At 41.7% G+C, this 24,415-nt stretch overlaps 2 protein-coding genes across 4 annotated transcripts in view; one reads left to right on the top strand and one right to left on the bottom strand.

The window, feature by feature from the left end:
- LOC133613814 (electrogenic aspartate/glutamate antiporter SLC25A12, mitochondrial-like) overlaps positions 1 to 6,674 on the top strand; it is a 73,596-nt gene extending 66,922 nt beyond the window's left edge. Inside the window, exons 15-18 of the mRNA XM_061971629.2 lie at positions 821 to 959; positions 2,414 to 2,572; positions 5,867 to 5,957; positions 6,030 to 6,674. Of these exons, the coding sequence (XP_061827613.1) occupies positions 821 to 959; positions 2,414 to 2,572; positions 5,867 to 5,957; positions 6,030 to 6,201 (561 nt within the window). The 3' untranslated portion in view covers positions 6,202 to 6,674. The remainder of the gene's footprint in view (positions 1 to 820; positions 960 to 2,413; positions 2,573 to 5,866; positions 5,958 to 6,029) is intronic.
- A 2,523-nt stretch (positions 6,675 to 9,197) lies between these two features.
- dync1i2a (dynein, cytoplasmic 1, intermediate chain 2a) overlaps positions 9,198 to 24,415 on the bottom strand; it is a 49,309-nt gene continuing 34,091 nt past the window's right edge. For all 3 annotated transcript variants that reach the window (XM_061971626.2, XM_061971627.2, XM_061971628.2), the window contains 8 exons: positions 23,865 to 23,990; positions 21,337 to 21,483; positions 19,619 to 19,732; positions 17,607 to 17,740; positions 15,321 to 15,465; positions 14,969 to 15,109; positions 11,465 to 11,590; positions 9,198 to 9,698 (listed from right to left, as the gene is read on the bottom strand). In XM_061971626.2, the coding sequence (XP_061827610.2) occupies positions 9,585 to 9,698; positions 11,465 to 11,590; positions 14,969 to 15,109; positions 15,321 to 15,465; positions 17,607 to 17,740; positions 19,619 to 19,732; positions 21,337 to 21,483; positions 23,865 to 23,990 (1,047 nt within the window). In that variant the 3' untranslated portion in view covers positions 9,198 to 9,584. The remainder of the gene's footprint in view (positions 9,699 to 11,464; positions 11,591 to 14,968; positions 15,110 to 15,320; positions 15,466 to 17,606; positions 17,741 to 19,618; positions 19,733 to 21,336; positions 21,484 to 23,864; positions 23,991 to 24,415) is intronic.

Raw genomic sequence — 24,415 nt, 5'->3', positions numbered from 1 at the left:
ATGTTGCAATTTATAAATAAAGGTTTATAAAATTAAAAAAATAAAATAAAATTTAAAAAATCATAGTCATATCAACACATCTATGACTTTAGCTCCAGACTTCTTCTGTTTGTGTTTTGTAATGTGCCGTCTTGTAAATGTCCAGTGTTATGTCTTTTACAATGTACTGCTTTTATATTTCCTGTATTTTATATTACTTTGAACTGGTTTATATTTTAATTTTTTTATCCTGTAAAGCGTCTTTGAGTACACTGAAAAGCGCAATAACAAATAAAATGTATTATTATTATTATTATTATTTGTTAGGAATGGTCATTACTGTCACAAGTGGTGGGAACGTGTATTACAACTGGCTATATCATGTATTTCACTGCTTCTTAGGACTTTTGTTTTGAGTTCAGCGTTGTGTATTTGTTGCCACAGGTGCTGAGAATGATCAGAAGATCATTTATGAACCTCAAAGGGCTGTTTCTCAAACAACGTTGAACATGCAAAAAAAATGGCCTCGTTAGAAGGCCTTGTTACTAGCTTTTCTACATTCCTGTGGGGTTTTTCCTGGCAGGCGGAGGTTTTGTTGACTCCGTTTGCTCGGCAGCAGACTGAGTGAGTGAGTGCGTGTGTGTGCCTCCAGACAAAAAAAGAAGTTGATAAAAATGCTGACTTCCTCAGCATGTGTTAGTATGTGATGGATGGCCCTGCTCTGCCTTGAGGGACTTGGGCTCCATCAACCTTAAATATGCCCTTAGGCAAAAGAAGAGTGCTTCATTGTTACCATGACAACCCCCCCCCCCTAGTCAGCAAACATTGTTTCTCTTGTTAGGGCGCCAAGGCCTGCTTCCTGCGTGACATCCCCTTCTCTGCCATCTACTTCCCAGTCTACGCTCACACTAAAGAGAAGCTGGCAGATGAGCAAGGACGTTTGGGGCCCCTGCAGCTGCTGGCTGCTGGAGCCTTCGCAGGTATATATAACCAAAAAAAAAGTCTATAGAACATGTCAGGAATGATTTAAATCCACATCCTGTAGCTTGTACACTAAACATTACAGTAGGTAGACTTGCACTGGATCATCTAATCCAGTACAAAGAGGAGGAATGGAAACATCTCAACATGGTCCCATGATGATTTATCTTATTTTTATACACACATATTAATGTTAATTAAGTAAACTCTTGAACTGTTTGAATAGCCTACTAAACATAAATGCACATCAAAGTGCTGTACGTGTATATGTATATGTATATATATATATATATATATATATATATATACATACACGTGTATGTATATATATATATATACACATATATATGTATATATGCATGTATTTGTATATGTATATGCAAATATGTGTCTTTGTATGTATATATATACTGTACATGTGTATATATATATATATATACAGTATGTGCATGTGTGTATGTATATATATGTATAAATAGATGTATATGTATGTTTATTTACTGTATGTGTGTGTATATATGTATATGTATGTATATATATATATATATGTGTATATATATATATACAGTATGTGCGTGTGTGTATGTATATATATGTATAAATAGATGTATATGTATGTTTATTTACTGTATGTGTGTGTATATATGTATATGTATGTATATATATATATATATGTGTGTGTATATATATATATATGTGTATATATGTATATGTACATGTGTATATATATATATAAGATATATATATATATATCCATCCATTTTCTACCGCTTATTCCCTTCGGGGTCACTCGGTGGGTAGAGTGGTGGTGCCAGCAACTTGAAGGATCCTGGTTCGATCCCCAGCTTCTGCCAGCATAGTCACGTCCGTTGTGTCCTTGGGCAAGACACTTCACCCTTGCTCCTGATGGGTGGTGGTTAGGGCCTTACATGGCAACTCTCGCCATCAGTGTGTGAATGGGTGAATGTGGAAATAGTGTCAAAGCGCTTTGAGTGCCTTGAAGGTAGAAAAGAGCGATGCAAGTATTTACCATTTACATAAGGGTAAAAAGTGTGCTGTTTTTTTTTTTGTATTGTCATTTACGCCCCTTCCAAACACTAATGCATCAAATTGAATGTTATAAGTTGTTAACCTGGTTAAGATTTACAATTTAACAAGAGAGATTGTTTTGAGAGCTAATTGTGATGTACTGTATATATTGATTTATTTATGCAGAGAGTGTCTTATATTTGCTCACTTATCTTGCTCACATTTTCCAGCTCCATGAGAGAAACAAAATATTAGAAAGCAGACTTTTTGAGGCAGGTCTTTTTATTGTATGTCATATTATTGTGCAAGTGTACCTAATAATAATACCTAGTAATAATATTACATAATTAAAAGCATACTTAATAGTCTTGTCGTCTTTCTTTCTCCTTCCTCACTTTGTCCGTGCTGTCAATCATTCTTAAAGGTGTACCAGCAGCATCCCTGGTGACCCCCGCTGATGTTATCAAGACCAGACTCCAGGTGTCGGCCAGAGCGGGCCAGACCACCTATAACGGGGTCATCGACTGCTTCAGGAAGATCCTCAGGGAGGAAGGGATGAGGGCCTTCTGGAAGGGCGCCGCAGGTAACACACACGGCTAATACTACTACATTTTGTCTTGGTCAGTTGGTCATAGGTCTTTTTTTCTTTTTCATTGCTTGTTAAATGATGCAAATTAGCACATGAACCCTAATATAAGACGTCTCATATTATCTTAAAAAATATACTTAAGACAAAAAAAAAAACACACCAAGTGTACATTCCCATGAAAATGTATTAGACAATCACTAGGAGAGAAGGTGTTCATTTGCATTTATACATCGGTTGTATTAAAATAGAATTAAATTGAAACAAAAAATTTAAACAAGGGCAGCACGGTGGTACAGGGGTTAGTGCATGTGCCTCACAATACCAAGGTCCTGAGTTCAATTGCGGGCTTGGGATCTTTCTGTGTGGAGTTTGCATGTTCTCCCCGTGACTGCCTGGGTTCCCTCCGGGTACTCTGGCTTCCTCCCACCTCCAAAGATAAGCACCTGGGGATAGGCCCCTCCCACCTCCAAAGACATGCACCTGGGCATAGGCTCCTCCCACCTCCAAAGACATGCACCTGGGGATAGGCTCCTCCCACCTCCAAAGACATGCACCTGGGGATAGGCTCCTCCCACCTCCAAAGACATGCACCTGGGGATAGGCTCCTCCCACTTCCAAAGACATGCACCTGGGAATAGGCCCCTCCCACCTCCAAAGACATGCACCTGGGGATAGGCCCCTCCCACCTCTAAAGACATGCACCTGGGGATAGGCTCCTCCCACCTCCAAAGACATGCACCTGGGGTTAGGCTCCTCCCACCTCCAAAGATAAGCACCTGGGGATAGGCCCCTCCCACCTCCAAAGACATGCACCTGGGCATAGGCTCCTCCCACCTCCAAAGACATGCACCTGGGGATAGGCTCCTCCCACCTCCAAAGACATGCACCTGGGGATAGGCTCCTCCCACCTCCAAAGACATGCACCTGGGGATAGGCTCCTCCCACTTCCAAAGACATGCACCTGGGAATAGGCCCCTCCCACCTCCAAAGACATGCACCTGGGGATAGGCCCCTCCCACCTCTAAAGACATGCACCTGGGGATAGGCTCCTCCCACCTCCAAAGACATGCACCTGGGGATAGGCCCCTCCCACCTCCAAAGACATGCACCTGGGGATAGGCCCCTCCCACCTCCAAAGACATTCACCTGGGGATAGGCCCCTCCCACCTCCAAAGACATGCACCTGGCGATAGGTCCCTCCCACCTCAAAAGACATGCACCTGGGGATAGACCCCTCCCACCTCCAAAGACATGCACCTGGGATAGGCTCCTCCCACCTCCAAAGACATGCACCGGGAGATAGGCCCCTCCCACCTCCAAAGACATGCACCTGGGGATAGGCTCCTCCCACCTCCAAAGACATGCACCTGGGGATAGGCTCCTCCCACCTCCAAAGACATGCACCTGGGAATAGGCTCCTCCCACCTCCAAAGACATGCACCTTGGGATAGGCCCCTCCCACCTCCAAAGACATGCCACTGGGGATAGGCTCCTCCCACCTCCAAAGACATGCACCTGAGGATAGGCTCCTCCCACCTCCAAAGACATTCACCTGGGGATAGGCCCCTCCCACCTCCAAAGACATGCACCTGAGGATAGGCTCCTCCCACCTCCAAAGACATGCACCTGGGGATAGGCCCCTCCCACCTCCAAAGACATGCACCTGGGGATAGGCTCCTCCCACCTCCAAAGACATGCACCTGGGGATAGGCCCCTCTCACCTCCAAAGACATGCACCTGGGGATAGGCCCCTCCCACCTCCAAAGACATGCACCTGGGGATAGGCTCCTCCCACCTCCAAAGACATGCACCTGGGGATAGGCCCCTCTCACCTCCAAAGACATGCACCTGGGGATAGGCCCCTCCCACCTCCAAAGACATGCACCTGGGGATAGGCCCCTCCCACCTCCAAAGACATGCACCTGGGGATAGGCCCCTCCCACCTCCAAAGACATGCACCTGGGGATAGACCCCTCCAAAGGCATGCACCTGGGCATAGGCTCCTCCCACCTCCAAAGACATGCACCTGGAGATAGGCTCCTCCCACCTCCAAAGACATGCACCTGGGGATAGGCCCCTCCCACCTCCAAAGACATGCACCTGGGGATAGGCCCCTCCCACCTCCAAAGACATGCACCTGGGGATAGGCCCCTCCCACCTCCAAAGACATGCACCTGGGGATAGGCCCCTCCCACCTCCAAAGACATGCACCTGGGGATAGGCCCCTCCCACCTCCAAAGACATGCACCTGGAGATAGGCCCCTCCCACCTCCAAAGACATGCACCTGGGGATAGACCCCTCCAAAGGCATGCACCTGGGCATAGGCTCCTCCCACCTCCAAAGACATGCACCTGGAGATAGGCTCCTCCCACCTCCAAAGACATGCACCTGGGGATAGGCCCCTCCCACCTCCAAAGACATGCACCTGGGGATAGGCTCCTCCAAAGATATGCACCTGGGCATAGGCTCCTCCCACCACCAAAGACATGAACCTGGAGATAGGCTCCTCCCACCTCCAAAGACATGCACCTGGGGATAGGCTCCTCCAAAGATATGCACCTGGGCATAGGCTCCTCCCACCTCCAAAGACATGCACCTGGGGATAGGCTCCTCCCACCTCCAAAGACATGCACCTGGGATAGGCTCCTCCCACCTCCAAAGACATGCACCTGGGAATAGGCTCCTCCCACCTCCAAAGACATGCATTTGAGGATAGGCTCCTCCCACCTCCAAAGACATGCACCTGGGATAGGCTCCTCCCACCTCCAAAGACATGCACCTGGGGATAGGCTCCTCCCACCTCCAAAGACATGCACCTGGGGATAGGCTCCTCCCACCTCCAAAGACATGCACCTGGGATAGGCTCCTCCCACCTCCAAAGACATGCACCTGGGGATAGGCTCCTCCCACCTCCAAAGACATGCACCTGGGGATAGTCCCCTCCCACCTCCAAAGACATGCACCTGGGGATAGGTTGATTGGCAACACTAAATGGTCCCTAGTGTGTGGATGTTGTCTATCTGTGTTGGCTCTGTGATGAGGTTGTGACTTGTCCAGGGTGTAACCCGCCTTCTGCCCTATATGCAGCTGAGATAGGTACAAGCGGTAGAAAATGGATGGATAAAACAAATCTGTAGACCCCAAAAGCCCATCATATTTAGACGTCTTGCTACAATGTTGTTATAAACCAATGGCAGCGTTAATTAAATGTGTATTGATTTCATTGTCTTTTATGTATTATATTTGGAGTAAGTTATTTATTCAACATTATCTTTACCTTCCTTCAGCTCGCGTGTTCAGGTCGTCGCCTCAATTTGGCGTCACTTTGCTGACCTACGAACTTCTGCAGAGGTGGTTTTACATCGACTTTGGCGGACAGTAAGTACTCAAACCCCCAACCCTCGTTTGCGTTAATGACAGCCCTGCGCTAACTCAACTCCTTCCCTGAAGTCAACCAATGGGGTCGCCGTCCACTCCCGACAACCTCCCTCCCGTCACGGGAGACCACCTGGGCGGCTATCGACTGGCGGCCGCCACCTTTGCCGGTGTGGAGAGAAAGTTTGGTCTTCTTCTGCCCAAGTTCGACACTTCTACCGGTGAGGCGGCGGCCAAGGTGCTGTGACGCAGCGTGGTTGCGGCTCTTCCTGCAAAGTGGCTTTACTTTTCCCAATGCTGCACGAATATGGCCTTTGGTGTTTGTTACGCACAACTTGTACATTTGTACTTCTCTACAGAGGAGCATAATGACAACAAAGATGCTACTGCCTTTTTTATAGTGAAAAGAGCTCGGGTGTGCGTGTGTCTGCTATGTACAGTCTTATAGACACTTATTTAAAATATATATTTATGTATTTTATTGGAATAAAACTCAAACTGTCAATACTGTGTTGAAATCTATTAGATTCCCTAATGTGCAAAGTGGACTTTTTAATGATGTCGTATGATAAAGATAAACTTCCTTCCTCAGTGTTGCCAAATGAGAAATAAATTACCGTATTTTTCCGAGTATAAGTCGCACCGGAGTATAAGTCGCACCTGCCGAAAATGCATAATAAAGAAGGAAAAAAACATATACTGCATACTTGCCAACCTTGAGACCTCCGATTTCGGGAGGTGGGGGCGTGGTCGGGGGTGGAGCAGGGCGTGGTTAAGAGGGGAGGAGTATATTGACAGCTAGAATTCACCAAGTCAAGTATTTCATATATATATATATCTACATCCTGAAAATATGCAAACAAAACTGTGTTTAGATAATTGATACTTCAAACTTGCATAAATAAATATTAAGGAATATAACATAACTTGGCTTCTGAGAGCTTCAAAATGTAATGAATAAAATGCTAAAGTTGTTGATAAACAAGCAATTATTTTAATAATTAAATATGGTCATTTTAAATGAATTATTATGATAATTTAAAATTAATTATTTCAAATATGTTTATTTGAATGTATAATTCTATGGCTGGATGTAATAAGAAGTCAGCAAAAACACAATTAATTTTGATGTTTTTAGCAAAATATAGTAAAAATTTATTTCGTTTTTTTTTTTTTAATTAATAAATATATTTATTTTTAGGTAACATAAACATAATAATACAATTTCTATCTAGTTTGGATGATTTAGTTCTTGTCACCCTGTTGTCCTCCCGTCGTGAAAAAAGGCTGTCCTCACTCAGGTCCGCATGGAGCTGGAGAGGGCGTGGCCTCCAGCTCCGGCTGAAAATCGGGAGATTTTCGGGAGAATATTTGTCCCAGGAGGTTTTCGAGAGAGGCGCTGAATTTCGGGAGTCTCCCGGAAAATTCGGGAGGGTTGGCAAGTATAATATACTGTATAAATCGCACTGGAGCCAAACTATGAAAAAAACTGCGACTTATAGTCCGAAAAATACGGTATCTCAATTATTGTACAAAGCTTAAATTGATGGTACAGGAATAATACCAATACCCAATTTGATGTTACTCAACAACAGTAAAACATTACCACAAGTCGTGTTTATTATACTGTAGTGCAGGGGTGCTAATTGATCAAGTGGAGAGGATCTACCTCATTCATAAATAGCATTTATATTCATTTATTTATGAGACGTTTTTTTTTTAATTAAATGTGTTTAATGATAATACAAGCATGTCTAACATTCCTTTCTTTCATGAAAACAAGAATATAAGTTGGTATGATTGTGATGACTTGCATTGATTTTAGAGATGTCGATAAATGCGTTAAAATGTAATATTGGAAATTATCGGTATTGTTTTTTTTATTATCGGTATTGTTATTTTTTTTAATTTTACTTATTAAATCAACATAAAAAACACAAGATACACTTACAATTAGTGCACCAACCCAAAAAACCTCCCTCCCCCATTCACACAAAAGGGTTGTTTCTTTCTGTTATTAATATTCTGGTTCCTACATTATATATCAATATATATCAATACAGTCTGCAAGGGATACAGTCCGTAAGCACACATGATTGTGCGTGCTGCTGGTCCACTAATAGTACTAACCTTTAACAGTTAATTTTACTAATTTTCATTAATTACTAGTTTCTATGTAACTGTTTTTATATTGTTTTACTTTCTTTTTTATTCAAGAAAATGTTTTTAATTTATTTATCTTATTTTATTAAAAATTTTTTAAAGTACCTTATCTTCACCATACCTGGTTGTCCAAATTAGGCATAATAATGTGTTAATTCCACGACTGTATATATCGGTATCGGTTGATATTGGTATCGGTAATTAAAGAGTTGGACAATATCGGATATCGGCAAAAAGCCATTATCGGACATCCCTAATTGATTGGAATCAGACAGTATCAATCAATGTTTACTTATATAGCTCTAAATCACAAGTGTCTCAAAGGGCTGCACAAGCCACAACGACATCCTCACATCAGGGCAAGACAAAACTCAACCCAATGGGATAACAATGAAAAACCTTGGAGGGGACCGCAGATGTGGGGACCCCCCCCCCGTTATCATCAGGCAGTGATGATAACGTCCACATTTTCAAATGGAAGAGAAAAAAAGTCCTCCTTTCTGTCCAATACCACATGAAAGTTTGTCCAGCTTCCATTCTCCTTTTTATGCACTTTACAAGAAATACATTGGCGGCAAACTCCCTCGCTTGCTCGCTTTCTGAGACTCTTATTTTGTTAGCGCAGGCAGGATGGAGCAGCGCTTTTATTGTGCGGTCGGGTCTTTAGAGTTTTGACAGCAGGTGCGGCACGAGAGTCTGTTGAAATAAAAAGTGTTTCTCGCCTTCTTGTCGGTCGTTTTTTCTTAATAGTGATCTGGCAGCAGCCACAAGACCCTCAAATGTCAATCAAGTGACCAAAGTGACATCATAGTGAAGATAAATGATCACAAATTTTTAGGCCTATTTTTTTTAATGCCTGTCTGGTGATGGACTGACACACCCTCCACCATCCACGTGATGTGCACCCCTGCTTTAGAACATAATGAATGCACTTTTACGTTTAGACTAGAAAAAATATATTTTATAGCACTTAAAATAAATGTGTGATCCCAGCAGTAAAGGGCTACATTTTGGACAACAAACTACTTATGAGACTTCTCTAAAATATATAAATATAAATATGTGAGAAAACAAATGAGGTATTATCAACTTACTTTATAGATCTCTGAGTGTTTACAGCATAGATGAGGACAATATGTCAGAAGATGTGAAAAGGATGCCGACAGTTCTGAAGTGTTTACATTCTAGGAGGTATAAATCTGTGATTGCTTCATTGACGAGAAGGAGGAGCAATTAAAAACATGTCATGCAAAGAAAGACAAAATATTTGGCTGGAGGAAGTTGTACTTAAGGCGAAATCAAGTTGAAGTTTAAATGTTTAAGGCATCTGGTTTGAGTGTGGCCTTTCTAGAAGGCAGACATTATCAGCCGGCTGCAGAAGAAACCTGTGGTCTGGTGATTCCAGCTGTCGTCGGGTCGCACCAACGAGCCCACCAGTGGGTCCCAAAAACCATCCCGGCCGCCGCTTCAAACCGCCAGGCGTTGAGTGGCCAGCTCCTCCGCGTCGTCTTGGTTCTCGTTGATCTCGGCCAGCGTGCGGACAAAGCGGCTCCACTCGTCATTTCGCGGAGCGGCGATTTGCTGGTGAAGGAAGGAGAGGCGCGGATTTAAGAAGGACATCCATATTCATGGCACCGCCATCACAACACACGTGACTTCACAATGTCCTCCACTTCATTGCCTTGTAGACGCGCTACATTTCCCAGCAGGTTTTGGATTAGAAAACCTGAGAGAAGCAAGGTGCCACAATAGACCATGTGATAGCCGCTCTCTTCTCTGATTGGTCGGAAGCAGGCACAAGAATGTAAACAGGAAGGAGGTTTGCAGTGTGGACCAGTGAGTGAGACAACACTAAGAAACCCAAGTAGCGTGAGGAAAATGACAGTAAGGAGATTTTAAAGGCCTACTAAAACCCACTACTACCGACCACGCAGTCTGATAGTTTATATATCAATGATGAAATCTTAACATTGCAACACATGCCAATACGGCCGGGTTAGCTTACTAAAGTGCAATTTTAAATTTCGCGCGACATATCCTGCTGAAAACGTCTCGGTATGGTGACGTCGCGGATTGTGGAGGACATTTTGAGACAGCATGGTGGCCAGCTATTAAGTCGTCTGTTTTCATCGCAAAATTCCACAGTATTCTGGACATCTGTGTTGGTGAATCTTTTGCAATTTGTTCAATGAACAATGGAGACAGCAAAGAAGAAAGCTGTAGGTGGGAAGCGGTGTATTGCGGCCGACTTTAACAACACAAACACGGCCGGTGTTTCATTGTTTACGTTCCCGAAAGATGACAGTCAAGCTTTAACATTGGCCTGTGGAGAACTGGGACAACAGAGACTCTTACCAGGAGGGATTTGAGTTGGATACGCAGACACGGTGCCGTGAGTACGCTTCCAAACATTTGATCGCTTGCCCGTACGTGCGTGCCGCTATGTGCATGTCACGTAAATAATTCAATGTATACACCCTGATGATTATCTTGTTTGATGACTGTATTATGATGATAGTATATATGATAGTATATATCTGTATCATGAATCAGACTTAAACAAGTTGAAAAAAGTATTCGGGTGTTACCATTTAGTGGTCAATTGTACGGAATATGTACTTCACTGTACAACCTACTAATAAAAGTCTCAAAAAGTCTCACATACGTAACTTTGGGGACTTTGGGGAAATATATGTGCTGTATGAACTTTGGGGAGGTGAACGGTACTTTGGGCTGTGGGATTGAGTGTGTTGTGCGGGTGTTTGAGTTGTATTGGCGGGTTATATGGACGGGAGGGGGGAGGTGTTTGTTACGCGGGATTAATTTGTGGCATATTAAATATAAGCCTGGTTGTGTTGTGGCTAATAGAGTATATATATGTCTTGTGTTTATTTACTGTTTTAGTCATTCCCAGCTGAATATCAGGTTCCACCCGACTCTCACAGCATCTTCCCTATCTGAATCGCTCCCACTGCCCTCTAGTCCTTCACTCTCACTTTCCTCATCCACGAATCTTTCATCCTTGCTCAAATTAATGTGGAAATCGTCGCTTTCTCGGTGCGAATCGCTCTCGCTGCTGGTGGCCATGATTGTAAACAATGTGCAGATGTGAGGAGCTCCACAACCTGTGACGTCACGCTACTCGTCTGCTACTTCCGGGAGAGGCAAGGCTTTTTTATCAGCGACCAAAAGTTGCAAACTTTATCGTCGATGTTCTCTACTAAATCCTTTCAGCAAAAATATGGCAATATCGCAAAATGATCAAGTATGACACATAGAATGGACCTGCTATCCCCGTTTAAATAAGAAAATCGCATTTCAGTAGGCCTTTAAATGAGTTTGCTCACCTCTCCAACTTCATAGACCAGAACTTGGCCATCGGAGTCTCCCACCGCGATTTCTCTTCCGGACTGAGCCCATCGGATCCGGTTGAGGGCCGGGTTCCCGTCCACCGTCACGCTGGCTGTCGGGACCTGCAGGCCGGCGTAAAGAGGTGAGGTCGTGTGATCATGCAACAGGTATCAGACTAAAACTATATCATTTTGCTGAACATTTTTATTTGTTACGTACTTTTCATTTAAATAAATCTTTAAGTGCTACAGTACAAACAATATTTAAAACAATAAAAGCTTAGCCATTGAAACAGATAAAATACTAAGACTAAAACACAATCTGTAAAGCATAAGAAACAAAATACCATATTTCCTTGAATTGCCGCCGGGTATATAGTATGCGCCTGCCTAGAATTACCGCCGGGTCAAACTCGTTTCGCAAAATATTATTTTTATTAGCGCGTGTCCAGAATTACTGCCGGGTCAAACTCGTCACGTCACGAGTGACACTTCACTTGTCATCATTTTTAAAATGGATTTCAATCATTTAAAATCGCATAAAGGGAAGAAGATAAAGAGCTATTCAGTAGGATTTAAGGTCCAAGCTATTGAATATGCTAAAAAGAACAGTAAGCAGCTATGTTTTATTAATATATCGTAGCTGCGTGTGTCAAATATGAGTCATCAAATGACTCCCGCCTCCTGGTGGTAGAGGGCGCTAGTGATCCTTCTTGCGACTACTCGGCTGCAGAAGAAGTGACAACAAGCAGCAACAGTTAGCAGCGATCGTTTATTTTTTTCCTCTCGCTTGCACTTTTAACATGGAGGATTACATATCTAAAATAAAACACTTTTCTAAACTGGACTTTCAATCGAAGCAGGAGGTAATAATTAAAGGAAGATCTCCATCGAAACAGAGAGACTTTTAAAACTGAAGAAAGATAAGGAAGACTTCTATAAACAAGTTATCGATGCTTTTGTTCAGAAGGAGCTGCGCATGGACTTCATTTTTAAGTAAAGGTAAGACCATAAAAACGTTTTTTTTTATTAAATGTGCTTTTCATGATGGTATCCTTACATCACACTCAAATTTATAAGCGCAGGCCTAAATTTACCGCATGCCTTTGGTAAGCCCCATAGTGAGAAGAGGTTTTAAAATAATTAGCGCATGCTTACATTTACCGCATGCCTTTGGTAAGCGCCGGAGTGAGAAGAGGTTTTAAATTAATTACCGCCCCGGCGCTAATTCAAGGAAATACGGTAGTGGGTTTTCTAACAGTGTCTCCAATTATTTTAGTTATTTAAAAAAAAAATACTTGGTCAAAAGATTTGAGTGTGTAGGAGAACTTTTTGAACACATTCAGCAATACCGTCATCATTTTGGTCACGATAACCGTGATATGAAATGTTCCTATCTAGGGATGTCCGATAATGGCTTTTTGCTGATATCCAATATTCCGATATTGTCCAACTCTTTAAAGGGGAACATTATCACCAGACCTATGTAAGCGTCAATATATACCTTGATGTTGCAGAAAAAAGACCATATATTTTTTTAACCGATTTCCGAACTCTAAATGAATGAATTTTGGCGAATTAAACGCCTTTCTATTATTCGCGCTCGGAGCGATGACGTCACAACGTGACGTCACATCGGGAAGCAATCCGCCATTTTCTCAAACACATTACAAACACCGAGTCAAATCAGCTGTTATTTTCCGTTTTTTCGACTGTTTTCCGTACCTTGGAGACATCATGCCTCGTCGGTGTGTTGTCGGAGGGTGTAACAACACGAACAGGGACGGATTCAAGTTGCACCAGTGACCCAAAGATGCGAAAGTGACAAGAAATTGGACGTTTGTTCCGCACACTTTACCGACGAAAGCTATGCTACGACCGAGATGGCAAGAATGTGTGGATATCCTGCGACACTCAAAGCAGATGCATTTCCAACGATAAAGTCAAAGAAATCTGACGCCAGACCCCCATTGAATCTGCCGGAGTGTGTGAGCAATTCAGGGACAAAGGACCTCGGTAGCACGGCAAGCAATGGCGGCAGTTTGTTCCCGCAGACGAGCGAGCTAAACCCCCTGGATGTCTTGGCTCACACCGTCCCTTATGCCACCGAAGATGATCAAGAGAAGAATATCGACCCTAGCTTCCCTGGCCTGCTGACATCAACTCCAAAACTGGACAGATCAGCTTTCAGGAAAAGAGCGCGGATGAGGGTATGTCTACAGAATATATTAATTGATGAAAATTGGGCTGTCTGCACTCTCAAAGTGCATGTTGTTGCCAAATGTATTTCATATGCTGTAAACCTAGTTCATAGTTGTTAGTTTCCTTTAATGCCAAACAAACACATACCAATCGTTGGTAAGAAGGCGATCGCCAAATTCGTCCTCGCTTTCTCCCGTGTCGCTGGCTGTCGTGTCGTTTTCGGCGGTTTCGCTTGCATACGGTTCAAACCGATATGGCTCAATAGCTTCAGTTTCTTCTTCAATTTCGTTTTCGCTACCTGCCTCCACACTACAACCATCCGTTTCAATACATGCGTAATCTGTTGAATCGCTTAAGTCTGAATCCGAGCTAATGTCGCTATAGCTTGCTGTTCTATGTGCCATGTTTGTTTGTGTTGGCATCACTATGTGACGTCACAGGAAAATGGACGGGTGTATATAACGATGGTTAAAATCAGGCACTTTGAAGCTTTTTTTAGGGATATTGCAAGATGGGTAAAATTTTGAAAAAAAACTTCGAAAAATAAAACAAGCCACTGGGAACTGATTTTTAATGGTTTTAACCCTTCTGAAATTGTGATAATGTTCCCCTTTAATTACCGATACCGATATAAACAGTCGTGGAATTAACACATTATTATGCTTAATTTGGACAACCAGGTATAGTGAAGATAAGGTACTTTAAAAAAATTTTTATGAAATAAAATAAGATAAATAAATTAAAAACATTTTCTTGAATAAAAAAGAAAGTAAAACAATACAAAAACAGTTACATTGAAATTAGTAATTAATGAAAATTAGTAAAATTAACTGTTAAAGGTTAGTACTATTAGTGGACCAGCAGCACGCACAATCATGTGTGCTTACGGACTGTATCCCTTGCAAACTGTATTGATATATATTGATATATAATGTAGGAACCAGAATATTAATAACAGAAAAAAACAACCCTTTTGTGTGAATGAGTGTGAATGAGTGTAAATGGGGGAGGAAGGTTTTTTGGGTTGGTGCACTAATTGTAAGTGTATCTTGTGTTTTTTATGTTGATTTAATTAAAAAAAAAAAAATAATAATAATAATTTTTTTTAAAACGATACCGATAATAAAAAAAAACAGATACCGATAATTTCCGATATTACATTTTAACACATTTATCGGCAGGCCGATATTATCGGATATCTCTATTCCTATCGTTACATGCCTCGCCCCTTGACAAGATATCATACAATGGTTGCTGAGATGCTGCACATTGAGGAAATGAAGAATGTTAGTGTTGTACCTCGGTGTCGTCGTTGAGGTTCCACAGATCGAGGTGTCCAACGCCGTCCACGCAGGCAAACAGAGCCGGGTGAGTGGGCGACCACATGACATCGTACACATAGTCCGAGTTATCCTCGAATGAGTAGAGCGGCTTGTTGTTCTGCAAATACATCCAACAGGTGATAAAAATGATCCTTTTAACACAGAGGTATTTATTGAATAATACAGTATGTTTGTTATTGTGGCTGCAGTTTGTACTGACAGCTTTAGTCTTTGTGAATGCAGTTTTTTGTATTGAACCTCAGCAATGTGACTATTTCCTGCACAAGCAGACTGTACTGTGGTCTTTTTAGCCAATGGCTGCGTCTTACCTTGGTGCTCCACAGTTTGACCGTCCAGTCGAAAGAGGAGGTGACGAACAGGTGGGAGAAGTCCAGCGGCCCGGCGGCCGTGTGGCAGTCGATGCCTGTGATTGGCCCGTGGTGACCCTCGAACATCTCACTGATGCCCGCTTTGCTGTGAAACACAGATAGAAAATGCGAACACATGACAAGACAATCCCTTCCGTGTGTTTACATTTACACGCCGAAAACAAAGTAAATACTTTAGTTTCAGGTCCAAAGAGTCATAAAACGTTTTTATGTTTCAAAGAACATTTACAAATTCTTAACTTTCATGCAAGTGCAAAAATAAGTAATTCACTGTTAAAATGAAATCAAAAAAAAAAAAAAAAAAAAAGGAAAGTGGGCTTGTGGAGTTCATCTTTTAGAACCGACTTGTGTTACACACTGAAGTTTATATAAATGATATTTGTTTAGTATCTAATAAATGTAAATGTATTATGTTTGCAGATGATACAAAATGTATATTGTTCAGGAGAAGTCTTGAAGGAAGTGTTGAGGATAATAGAGGTTGAGTTGATTCAGCTAAAAAAATTGTTTGATATTAATAAGTTATCATTACATGATAAGAAAACTAAATTCATGGTGTTTAGTGGTGCAAGGACAAATTGTGAAGCAAAATTAAAAATAAATCAAGTGGAGATTGATATAGAGTATATGAAACTAAATTCTTGGGAATAATAATTGATCATAAATTATGTTGGAAACCGCATATTGAATATATAAAGGGAAAAATATCCAAATCCATTGCTATTCTTTATAATGTAAAACACATGCTGAATAAGACATGTCTGCATATGTTATATTATTCTTTTATTTTTCCATATTTAACATATTGTGTTGACGTTTGGGGAAATGTTTATAAAACAAACATGGACCCAATAATTAAACTTCAAAAAAGGGTCATTAGAATAATACACAAAGTGTGCTACTATGAACATACCAATCCATTATTTATAAGTTCTAATGCGTTAACATTTTCAGATATTGTGTTTTTAAAAGCAATAGAAATGATGTTTGGAGTAAAGAACAACAGCCTTCCAGCTTGTATTCTTTAGTTATTTCAATTAAGAGGAGAAAACTATCATTTACGGGGGATATTGATTTTTGAAATACCGGTAGGTAAAGTAAGAAGGAATACATAAAACAAATGTATTTCAGTTTTAGGAGTTAAATGGTGGAACAAACTCAGTGATGAGCTGAAGACATGGAGTTCTTTGTTAAGGTTTCAGAAAACCTTGAAAGGTGAAATAATTGAAAATTATAAAATATAGTAACAATTACCGGTACTTTCATCCCATTGATTTTTGTAACGATATTCCAGGCAATCTAATTTTCAGTGAAGGTATAGGATAGACAAATATAAGCTTTGGCTTCAGCCTATTCCTTTTTCGGTCATTCTTTTTCTTTTCTTTTTGTCTGTAAAAGTGTATGATTGTTAAATATGTATAATCTCTACTATTCAACTGATCACACAAAATGGTTGATGGTTGATTATATGACCAAAATAAACTTATTTCATTCATTCATTCATTCAAAAGTCTCACGTCACCACTTGCATGAGCAAGGTTTGACCTTTAGTCTTATATTCCTCCTTAATATTTTGGGCTATTTAGTCAAACTAGGATGAGTATGAACTAAAGGACATTTGACTTTAGATGTTCCCTTGCATTGAAGGCATTCCACATGCACTTACAGTGCATCCAAAGTGCCTAATAATTGGACTGCACTACACACTGCAGAGCTGTTAGCCAACTGCAGCTCAGATAATTAACACAGAGCGGTAAATACTCAGCATGAGTGATGCTTATGCATTATTAAACCACAATGACGGTATCATGCTATTGTAAATGAGCTGGAAAATGATTTGGTGAATCCGAGGAGTGATCGGCTCTCTTGGACATTTAAATAATTTGGTCTTAGGCTAATACGCTTCTCAGCGGGGGCTCTGAGTTAAGCCACATTTACACTCTGCCTTGCCGAAGGATCATCCGGCATGAGCAGGGGGCTGTATAATGACAACAACGCCGCAGGTTAAATTCTAACCGGCTGCAAACAAATTGTGGAAAATGATTGTCCTCCCCTTGCATGTGGCCTGCATTAATGTGGAAGCAGCTCTATAAAGCCAACTGACAGGAAAAGGAAAACAAAGCAACTTCAAGACAGCAGCAGGTCGACTGCTGCTCTGAGTGTGTGCTGTTTATCTGAAACTTGGGGGTTCCATTTTTGGACCCCCGCAGCTCCCGGTGGACGCACCTTCCGTGGCGACACGACGTGTAGACGGAGCCGTCCTCGCTGCCCACCACAAAATTGTTGACGTCTCCGAGAGGGAAGGACATGGAGGTGACGGCTACAGCTTTGGACTGCTTGAACACCAGCTCCATGCTGTCCTGTGAAGGGAGGCTTTTGTCAACACACACTCGGCCAAACACAACCCATAAAAAAACACTCATGTACACATCATCTATATCCAACTGACACGCTCAAGTTTGACAATGTGGCAGCATGTATGGAATGACAAATCTAGACAAGCTTTCAAACTTGCAGGATGAATAAGAAAACAAATCAAGAGTCGAAATGAAGGAATTTGGTCAACAGGATTGAAATTGACAGTGAGTGCAACATAATATTACACTGGAAACATTATCTCAGTCATTCAGCTAACAGTGATCCGCAAAAGGTTGAATCAAGGCAAGTGGACTCTTCCCGTTTGATGTACCGTATTTTTCGGACTATAAGTCGCAGTTTTTTTTCATAGTTTGGCCGGGGGTGCGACTTATACTCAGGAGCAACTTATGTGTGAAATTATTAACACATTACCGTAAAATATCAAATAATATTATTTAGCTCATTCACGTAAGAGACTAGACGTATAAGATTTCATGGGATTTAGCGATTAGGAGTGACAGATTGTTTGGTAAACGTATAGCATGTTCTATATGTTATAGTTATTTATAAATGTTAAATGATAAATGGGTTATACTTGTATAGCGCTTTTCTACCTTCAAGGTACTCAAAGCGCTTTGACAGTATTTCCACATTCACCCATTCACACACACATTCACACACACTGATGGCGGGAGCTGCCATGCAAGGCGCTAACCAGCAGCCATCAGGAGCAAGGGGTGAAGTGTCTTGCCCAAGGACACAACGGACGTGACTAGGATGGTAGAAGGTGGGGATTGAACCCCAGTAACCAGCAACTCTCCGATTGCTGGCACGGCCACTCTACCAACTTCGCCACGCTGCATGCATCATTATCAATAGTGTAGTAACTACACTATTGATAATGATGCATGCAGCACATCACCGTACACTACAGTCAATATGCTGCTGAGCTAGCTGTGTACAAAAAAAAACATGAAATGTGGGCTAATACTTTACAGACACTGTAATATGATTGTCCATGTTTTTCAGATTGGTGTCTTATTGCATTGTGTTGTGCATTACAAACTAAACAGCGCTTCGTGCTGACTTAAAAGCTACCTTATCTCTCGCCATAGTTTGCTTTTACGGCTAGTACTGTAGCACACCGATGTGTTAGTACGCTAGAAAAATAGTTCCTCAGTGTTCACTCTTATAACAACAATATTGCTACAGTTTGGTTACTACACAGGTTACCGAACGTAAATTAAGTATTGTTGCCGGTTTTTGAATGCATTTTTAAAGTGAAGTGAAGTGAATTATATTTATATAGCGCTTTTTCTCTCGTGACTCAAAGCGCTTTACATAGTGAAACCCAATATCTAAGTAACATTTAAACCAGTGTGGGTGGCACTGGGAGCAGGTGGGTAAAGTGTCTTGCCCAAGGACACAACGGCAGTTTACCATGAATTGATTAACGTGGACCCCGACTTAAACAAGTTGAAAAACTTATTGGGGTGTTACCATTTGTGGTCAATTGTACAAAATATGTACTGTACTGTGCAATCTACTAATAAAAGTTTCAATCAAAAAAAAAAAAAGTGACTAGGAGCGGGGATCGAACCTGGAACCCTCAAGTTGCTGGCACGGCCACTCTACCAACCAAGCCATACCGCCCGAAAAAGTTATTTAGAGGTAGAATTGATTGCTCTCATTAGATGCAGTGCATCTAATGAGAGCAATGCCAATTTTATGTTAGAAAGCAAAAAAAACAAAAACTTTTGTCTTCTTGTTTCTCATGATTGTGAACAAGAGGCAAAATTATGAAAAAAAAGTGCAGTTCCCCTTTAAGGTTTTATGCTTTCCTAAGAGTAAATATTCCCCTGAGCATAACTAGTCAGTACCTGTGGCTGAGAGAGCATGTCCAGGCTCCAGGAGCACATCTTGCCATCAGTGGAGATGCTGATCAGGTTGTTGGCATTCTGGGTTCCAACCACATTGACGCAGTAGACTGGATGCTGCAGAAACAGCACAGCAGGAAAATGCAAGGAAGGCCAACACACGCACGCGTATATACACAGTTTACATACACTTGTAAAGAACATAATGTCATGGCTGTCTTGAGTTTCCAATAATTTCTACAACTCTGATTTTGTTGTGATAGAGTGATTGGAGCACCTACTTGTTGGTCACAAAAAACATTCATGAAGTTTGCTTTTTTATGAATTTATTATGGGTCTACTGAAAATGTGAGCAAATCTGCTGGGTCAAAAGTATACATACAGCAATGTTAATATTTGCTTACATGTTCCTTGGCAAGTTTCACTGCAATAAGACGCTTTTGGTAGCCATCCACAAGCTTCTGCTTGAATTTTTGACCACTCCTCTTGACTAAATTGGTGCAGTTCAGCTAAATTGGTTGCTTTTCTGACATGGACTTGTTTCTTCAGCATTGTCCACACATTTAAGTCAGGACTTTGGGAAGGCCATTCTAAAACCTTCATTCTAGCCTGATTTAGCCATTCCTTTACCACTTTTGACGTGTGTTTGGGGTCATTGTCCTGTTGGAACACCCAACTGCGCCCAAGACCCAACCTCCGGGCTGATGATTTTAGCTTGTCCTGAAGAATTTGGAGGCAATCCTCCTTTTTCATTGTCCCATTTAAAGCATCAGTTCCATTGGCAGCAAAACAGGCCCAGAGCATAATACTACCACCACCATGCTTGATGGTAAGCATAGTGGAATTAAAGGCCTCACCTTTTCTCCTCCAAACATATTGCTGGGTATTGTGGCCAAACAGCTCCATTTTTGTTTCATCTGACATCACATGGATGAAGATAAGACCTTCTAGAGGAAAGTTCTGTGGTCAGATGAAACAAAAATGGAGCTGTTTGGCCACAATACCCAGCAATATGTTTGGAGGAGGAAAGGTGAGGCCTTTAATCCCAGGAACACCATCCCTACCGTCAAGCATGGTGGTGGTAGTATTATGCTCTGGGCCTGTTTTGCTGCCAATGGAACTGGTGCTTTACAGAGGAAATGGAACAATGAAAAAGGAGGACTACCTCCAAATTCTTCAGGACAAGCTAAAATCATCAGCCCTGAGGTTGGGTCTTGGGCGCAGTTGGGTGTTCCAACAGGACAATGATCCCAAACACACATCAAAAGTGGTAAAGGAATGGCTAAATCAGGCTAGAATGAAGGTTTTAGAATGGCCTTCCCAAAGTCCTGACTTTAACGTGTGGACAATGCTGAATAAACAAGTCCATGTCAGAAAACCAACAAATTTAGCTGAACTGCAAAAATTATGTGGTCAAAAATTCAAGCAGAAGCTTGCCAGAAGCTTGTGGATGGCTACCAAAAGCACCTTATTGCAGTGAAACTTGCCAAGGGACATGTAAACAAATATTAACATTGCTGTATGTATACTTTTCACCCAGCAGATTTGGTCACATTTTCAGTAGACCCATAATAAATTCATAAATGAACCAAACTACACAAAAAATAAAAGTTGTAGAAATGATTGGAAACTCAAGACAGCCATGACATTATGTTCTTTACAAGTGTATGTACACTTTTGACCACGACTGTATATACACGTATATATTTTTTTAAAGGTACCGTATGTGCCGCTGCAGACAGGGGAGTCCTCTGGACCGGGGTCCTTTTATTACTCCTGTTGTCCCACAGGACAATTTGGCCCGAGTATGTGCCCCCAACCACAACGTTTGGGTGGAACTTGGCGAATGCGGCAGACATAACGGCTGACTGTCAAAGAAATGAGAACGTGCTAATTGGTAATGATTATGACAACGATGTTCATATTGACACAACACAAGTTAATAGTAGTAATAGAGTGGTACCTCGTTCACCCCACTTTTTCGTCCGTTTCCGACACAAAGGTTAGCCAAAATTTGGCTCGGTTGTTGTACGGCCAATTAATGCGCGTAACAAACTAGTCTGTTTGCCCGCTTTTTCTGTATAATCAAATATCCACACACAGAATCCCACACGTTGCTGACTCATCTTTGTATGGCTGCAAAATAATCCACCATGGTCCTAAAGACTCTCACAATATCATGCTAGATCCACTATGGACTGGACTCTCACACTATTATGTTAGATCCACTATGGACTGGACTCTCACACTATTATGTTTGATCCACTATGGACTGGACTCTCACACTATTATGTTAGATCCACTATGGACTGGACTCTCACACTATTATGTTAGATCCACTATGGACTGGACTCTCACACTATTATGTTAGATCCACTATAGACTGGACTCTCACACTATTATGTTAGATCCACTATGGACTGGACTCTCACACTACTATGTTAGATCCACTATGGACTGGACTCTCACACTATTATGTTAGATCCACTATGGACTGGACTCTCACACTATTATGTTAGATCCAATATGGACTGGACTCTCACACTACTATGTTAGATCCACTATGGACTGGACTCTCTCACTATTATGTTATATCCACTATGGACTGGACTCTCACACTATTATGTTTGATCTACTATGGACTGGACTCTCACACTATTATGTTAGATCCACTATGGACTGGACTCTCACACTACTATGTTAGATCCACTATGGACTGGACTCTCTCACTATTATGTTAGATCCACTATGGACTGGACTCTCACACTATTATGTTAGATCTACTATGGACTGGACTCTCACACTATTATGTTAGATCCACTATGGACTGGACTCTCACACTATTATGTTAGATCCACTATGGACTAGACTCTCACACTATTATGTTAGATCCACTATGGACTGGACTCTCACACTATTATGTTAGATCCACTATGGACTGGACTCTCACACAATTATGCTAGATCCACTATGGACTGGACTCTCAGACTATTATGTTAGATCCACTATGGACTGGACTCTCACACTATTATGCTAGATCCACTATGGACTGGACTCTCACACTATTATGTTAGATCCACTATGGACCGGACTCTCACATTATTATGCTAGATCCACTTGGCGTCCATAGCAACAGTCGAGTGGGACTGGGACACTTGTGATTTAGGGCTATATAGTACAGTAAGTAAACATTGATTGATTGATTGATAAATACTAATAAAAAAACTAAAAAAATAGTAATGAGTAATTCATCTTATGCACTAACTATTGCACTATGTACCGGTATATATATAAAATATAACAAAAAACAGTATCTCAACACTCGTATTGCACACCAAGAGAAAGATCACAGTGATCACTTCTGTGGCTGTGGGTGGAAAGCTCCTTCTTGTACTGTTGATATAACAGTCTAATGCTAAAGGAGCAACTCTTTGTTATTTGTGCATGGGATGAAAGGGATTTGACATTATAGATGTCAACCTCCATCTGGCAGCCACTCCTCAATGCTGTCAAGTGCAGTGTTTTTCAACCACTGTGCCGCGGCACACTAGTGTACCGTGAGATACTGTCTGGTGTGCCGTGAGAGATGATGTCATTTAAAGAGTTGGACAATATCGGAATATCGGATATCGGCAAAAAGCCATTATCGGACATCCCTACTTACAAGTAATAGCTCATATGTATTACATTTAAAAAGGGCACGCGGAGCCCAAACACATTACAAGTTGTGCTGAAGAAAACATTTAGTTGGATTAGTGTGATCACATTTTTCCGCGTTGATTTTGGGGATGTATAAGGGTTAAAAAGAAAAACTATGCACATGAGGAAGATCATTCCAAATGCACCGAGACATTTGTGTTCACACTTCTGTGCAGTCGAGCCAGGCGACTACATCCGCTCTTCAGGCATCAACATGTGGTTGCACTCAAGTCGTCTTGCTGGAGTCGCCTCGAGGCAGACAGCATAATAAAGTTGGACAGCGTTGGAGCGCTGCTGCTGCTGCTGCTGCTGAGCATTACAAACTACCACACACACTTAAACTTTGCTGCAATTCTCTGATGGCATTCGAGGTCCTTTTCCGTGCTCTAGTAGCATGTGTGCACACAGATGTGGTGGAGGTGGATGCCACAACAGTGGGCATTAAGGTGGGGGGTGGAATTGAGGGGCGGGCAATTCAGTATCGCTATCTACTTGTTGTCAAGGAAGTCACAGGTGAGGATGAGTGGGAGAGACCAAATGTTTTCCGTACCTGACAGTGAAACACATACTCTGGTGTGGTCTTCTTGTATTTCATGTTCCACACCAAAGCCACGCCGTCTGGGTCGTGAGGCACGTCCACATTGTTGTTGTAGGAGGCAACCAGAAGTTCGGGATACTAGGGAGAGATTCAAATTAGTTAGTGGGGTTTGTGGGTGTTGGGAGTTTGGATTAAGGCTTTTAGGCTTGGCTCCGTCGTGCTCCTGAGTCCCTTCAGGAATAATCGTTTCCTTAAGATGTATGACTTGTTTATGTCACCCCGCCCCCTTAAGAATACTTGCCAAGTTTTTATTTCCTCTTATAAATTGGAAACTGCAGCCTTTGATAGAACCTGAGAGCTTCATAAAAAAAAAACCTTCTCTGATGTAAATAAGATAAAAGATTTTTGTTGCTTTGAATAATGAATCAGAGTTGGAATGCCCAATTACAAACAAGAAGGGTATGGATTTCCAACTGGGCAGCTAAATGCTGTGTACAAAAATCTGCCATTCAATCAGTGTCACAAGTCATTGCAGAATCATGCATGAAATAACTTTGGACGCC

This window comes from Nerophis lumbriciformis, linkage group LG13 (genome assembly GCF_033978685.3).
Source record: "Nerophis lumbriciformis linkage group LG13, RoL_Nlum_v2.1, whole genome shotgun sequence".
NCBI lineage: Eukaryota > Metazoa > Chordata > Actinopteri > Syngnathiformes > Syngnathidae > Nerophis > Nerophis lumbriciformis.
The sequence above is the reverse complement of the archived record's forward strand: the minus strand, read 5'-3'. Positions and strand labels throughout refer to the sequence as shown.